Source organism: Mytilus edulis, chromosome 8 (genome assembly GCF_963676685.1).
Source record: "Mytilus edulis chromosome 8, xbMytEdul2.2, whole genome shotgun sequence".
In the NCBI taxonomy this organism is placed as follows: domain Eukaryota; kingdom Metazoa; phylum Mollusca; class Bivalvia; order Mytilida; family Mytilidae; genus Mytilus; species Mytilus edulis.
Window position 1 is genome coordinate 78,635,702 of NC_092351.1, and position 4,827 is coordinate 78,640,528.

General features: G+C 32.7%; 1 protein-coding gene across 1 annotated transcript; it reads right to left on the reverse strand.

The window, feature by feature from the left end:
• Nucleotides 1–1,996: 1,996 nt before the first annotated feature.
• On the reverse strand, nucleotides 1,997–4,151 carry LOC139487126 (uncharacterized). Its single transcript, XM_071272113.1, has 2 exons — nucleotides 2,682–4,151; nucleotides 1,997–2,099 (listed from the first exon to the last, which is right to left on the reverse strand). The coding sequence occupies exons 1-2, from the start codon at nucleotides 3,459–3,461 to the stop codon at nucleotides 2,007–2,009; spliced, it is 873 nt and encodes a 290-aa protein (XP_071128214.1). The 5' UTR covers nucleotides 3,462–4,151; the 3' UTR covers nucleotides 1,997–2,006.
• Between the last annotated feature and the right edge of the window lie 676 nt (nucleotides 4,152–4,827).

Here is a 4,827-nt window from a genome sequence, read left to right on the forward strand (position 1 = left end):
ACTTTGAAAAACAATTTAAACTTGCCGTTGATGCAAGTGATGTAGGAATATGAGCTGTTTTATATCAAGAGACAGATGATAATGTTGAAAAACCTATATCATATTTTTCTAAGAAATTAGATAAACATCAGAAAAATTATTCAACTATTGAAAAAGAGTGTTTTGCAATGTTGTCAGCACTTCAACATTTTGATGTATATTTGAATCCCACTGTATATCCTATTCTTGTTTATACTGATCATAATCCTCTCACCTTCATGCATAAAATGAGAAACAAGAATCAGAGGTTGACTAGGTGGAGTTTATTGTTACAGGAATATGATGTAATTGTAAAACATATTAAGGGTAAAGATAATGTAATAGCTGATGCTTTATCTAGAGCTTATTAAATCACTTTGTATATATTATGTATTTTTGTTCATATTATCCATGATAAGTTTTTGTTACACTAAAACTTCTTTTAAGGGGGAGGTGTTATGATATTGTAATTATTATGTTTATTTATGTTGGCCTAATTTGTGTTGTATGGCCTGATAGTTGTTTACCAAATAATCTTATAACTGTGCAGTTTAGGAATGATTGGAACTTTCTAGAATGATCCTTATAAAAGATGCGTAATTTAAACTTCTACGTTATTCCAGAAACTTCCGTTGTAACTTTCCAGGATTTTCCACAATGTTCCATTATAGAGTGTTCTAGAATTTTCCATGACAACACTATATATACAGACACTAAAGTTAAACTCTCATAATTAAACTTGGACATAGACATTGATAGACATTAGTATTCACAGCATTTGGATTGACACTTTTATTCTACAAACAACATCATACTGGATTGTGACCTTAGTAGTGAACATAATATTCAGATTGGATTCCGAAAGATTTCCGGATACAGATAAAGATAACAGATTGGACTCATATTTTGACAGTTAAGTTAACAGTAATATTTGTGTAATACCTTTTGTAAACTTTTGTATAATAAATATTGTTAAATTTTACTATTGATTTGTGTCTTTTGTTGGCTACAATTTAAAGGCGATTTCTGGCCGTAACACGATATGAACACTAAATCCGATAATGCAGTTTTATAGATTATCATTGATTATCTCAACGAAATTGATTTTCTCGCTTGAGCTGGTACAGCGAAAGTGAGAAAAGCAATCGAGTTGAGATGACCAATGAGAATCTGTTTATCGCTATTTTACCTATGACGACGTTGTCAATTTCAATGTAAATTTCGTTAGCAACGCCCCGTGGCCTCCTTAGTTTCTAGCGATAATTTTTCCATCTCAAGCGAGAAGCATGATATGAAAATTATCACAAAAAAGATCAAAGGAAAAATGTACAAAATAGCGATAAATAAAGTTATTGACGGAAACTTTTGTTCATTTCGCACAGAATTTTAGTATAAACGTGATATAAGAGGCAAACAACATATGACATATGAAAATGTGGTATACGTGACTTTCATTTTGAGCAATGAATTGAAAGGATTGCACTTTTGGAATATGGGATATAGCTTATCCATCCCTTTTCTCATCAAATAGAGATATATAGGTAAATTTATTCTAGATATTAACCTGCAAGTTTCTTCATTTATTTTTATATGCGTTAATGTCATCGTTTAACTGGGCATTTACATTTTTAACACACAAAATACCATTGAAATGCTGAAAGACACATTTATTATGTTTAAGTTACTATTATCCGATTAAGAAAATTACGATTATCAAAGAACAAAAATACCATAGAGTTACGATTATCATCCCGAATTTTTCAACGGCTATTTTCACAGCGCTTAGACAATTCCAGTGCACCGTTACGATTCAAATATGATGTAATGGTATAGATAAACCTTGAAGCTGAGTAACTATTGACAAAAACATGCTACATGTAAGAAAAATGAGTGTAAAGATTTTACCTATATCTACCGTCGCCATATTGGGATAATCGTAATTGCAGTTACTATTATCTCTTTAATACCAGTGATAATTCGGGTAGTAATTAAAGAGCTATTGGACGATCATCAGGAAGGTTTGAACGACTTCGCCTGATACGATGCATATCCCACACCAATGCTGTTTCGTCGAGTTCAGCCTAAAAAATAATCATTGACACATGTATACTATCCACTGCACTTCTACAAATGCGACGCGGACGAGGAGCAAAATGCTTGATAATGCTGAGGCCGTAGTTTTTTATTATTTTTTTTATTTTTATGAATCCTCAAACTATGAATTTTGTCAGAAAATGTCCTAAACATAAAATATAATAAGTATGGCCTTACTGGAAAGACAGCAATGGTACATTAATTTGACATAAGACTGATTATATTTTATTGACATTTCGTGATTATAATGACTTGTATTTCTTTCATTCTGGCCAAGTGAAAAAACATTCACGTGCATTTTTTCAAAATTTTACAGAGATGGATGATCATTGTTAATTTGAGCAGAAAACATGTTTAGACTCATTAATAAATATAATTTCAGCAAATTTCAAATCCTAACCAAAGTTAATGAGTAATGCAACCAGAAAAACAAACCAACCTGCTCAGAACGATATTCAAGGTTGAACCTCCACCACCACCACACACATACCCTACCGCCATACCCGTGACCCATACATCTCCAACACAATACCTCGATGAAGGATTTCATGTGAAGATGAATAACATACCTGTAGTAACTTCATGCAGCAAAACTGTACTAGGTTAACATCAAGTTTATTGCCAGTAAAATTCCCAGTATCTCTAAGATCCTTCATTTCTTTTATCCATTTCCCTGTACATTGTTTGCGTAGAATTGCCCACCAAGACTCTATTCGAGTGTTTAAAGTACTTTTTCCATAAATGAATGAATCTTCATTTCTTTCGTTTCTTGATAAAAAATTCTGCATTGCTGCAACTGTGCCATTTTCGGTACCCATATCACTCCTCATATGATAAGGATACCCACCTGCATTCTGTATAGCCTCAATAAAGTATTTTGCTATGACTTTTGGATCGCTGCTAGTTTTTCCTACTTTAACCCACATCATTTTTCTCGGGAAGCCATCTACACAACCGTTAATACATAGGCCATATGGTTTGAGTTTATCGTATGAATCAATATGCCAGCAATAGTTGGGGCCTTGGCTGAAATATTTTCTTCTGATTAAGCGATGCTTTGACCTCATTTCTACTCCTCTAGGGTCAACTAGTTTCAGAATGTGTCTAATACTTTCTCTGGTTACTTTCAATCCATGTAGGACACATTTATTATACATCCATCTATATCCGTGTGAACCGTTTGATTCTACATCTGATTCTACAAAATTTATTACCGTACGTAAATCCGTATATTCCTTCCTTCGAGACAAGTGCATGTTCCGTAGAATCCTTTTTAGATGGCGTAAAGACAAAGAAATGCCATGGTTTAACAATAAAACTTCTACAATGTCTTTGCATGGTAAATTCATGTAGAAATAATTCTCCACAAGACGGAAAACCTTCTGCAAAGAAAACGCAAATTATTATGATAGTTTATAATGGTTTCATAGATCTACCTAGTAAATTCCTCTTAAAAGTCCGTATTTTTGTGCAATATACAGTGATGTATTTTTAAATTATTGAATGAAAGTAATACTTTAGGCTCTCCGTCTCATCAATTTCCCACAGAAAGTCACAAAACAAGAAAAAATAGTTTTAGTTCATGCTTCTGGTTATTTTTTTTTGTTGAGTACTATTTGCCCATTTATGTTTAGTTATCTGTGGGGTTTTGCTTTCTTTTTAGCTTTTCGTGTTCTTATTATGCTTCTGTCTTGTAAATATATATGGACTTTGCCTTTTGGATAATGATAACAGTTGTTAACAGGACCTTGGTTCTGTTTTCAAATATCTAGTCCCATTAGGCTGTATAAAAAATGGTGGTTTCCAATCTAGGTTGGCCAACAACAGACAAAATTAATTAAACAAAGTCAAAAACCCATATGAAACAATGCTCACGTTCGGTTCTACCTGTTCATTCCCAGACGCCATGTTGGTATATAACACGTGACTTAAGTCAATTTATCAAGAAAAACAATAAATATCGTTATAACGATATAATTAAATCGAAATAACGAAATAAATATATCGAAATAACGATTTAATTATATCGAGATAACGAAATAAATATATGGAGACAACGATTTAATTATATCGCGATAACGAAATAAATATACCGAGATAACTAAATAAGTTTATCGTAATAACGATATAAATATCGAGATAACAATTATTATATCGAGATAACGAAATAAATATATCGATAACGAAATAAATAAGTATCGAGATAACAATATAAATATATCGAAATAACGATTTAATTATATCGAAATAACGATATATATATATTGAGATAACGAAATATTTTTTTTTTAGGTCCCATATGGGCTTCCGTATAATCTGATATATCGATTGTGTGTGAATTTTTCTTCAAACAAACAGACAGAAACACATGACTTCATCCATCTACATTAACTGATCCTGATTAGACTCGTTTTTTGTTGAATATAATCAAAATATCATCCTCACACATAACATAACATCAAATCACGGTTTTCTTTTACTTTATTAAGATATTTCTGGACCTGGTGCAGGGACGAGTATACTAGGTGATAAAGGGGCAGATTTTTCAGCTCTTTTGGCTCTTTTACCTCTTTTAATACTTGCACCATTACTACTATCGACGACGGCATCTGCTGCAACAGCAGCTCAAGTTGTGCCAGCACCAGCTGCGCTAGCACCGGCTGTGCTTGCAATTGTACAACCTCCAACGATAACAATATTAGACCCTCCTCCGAC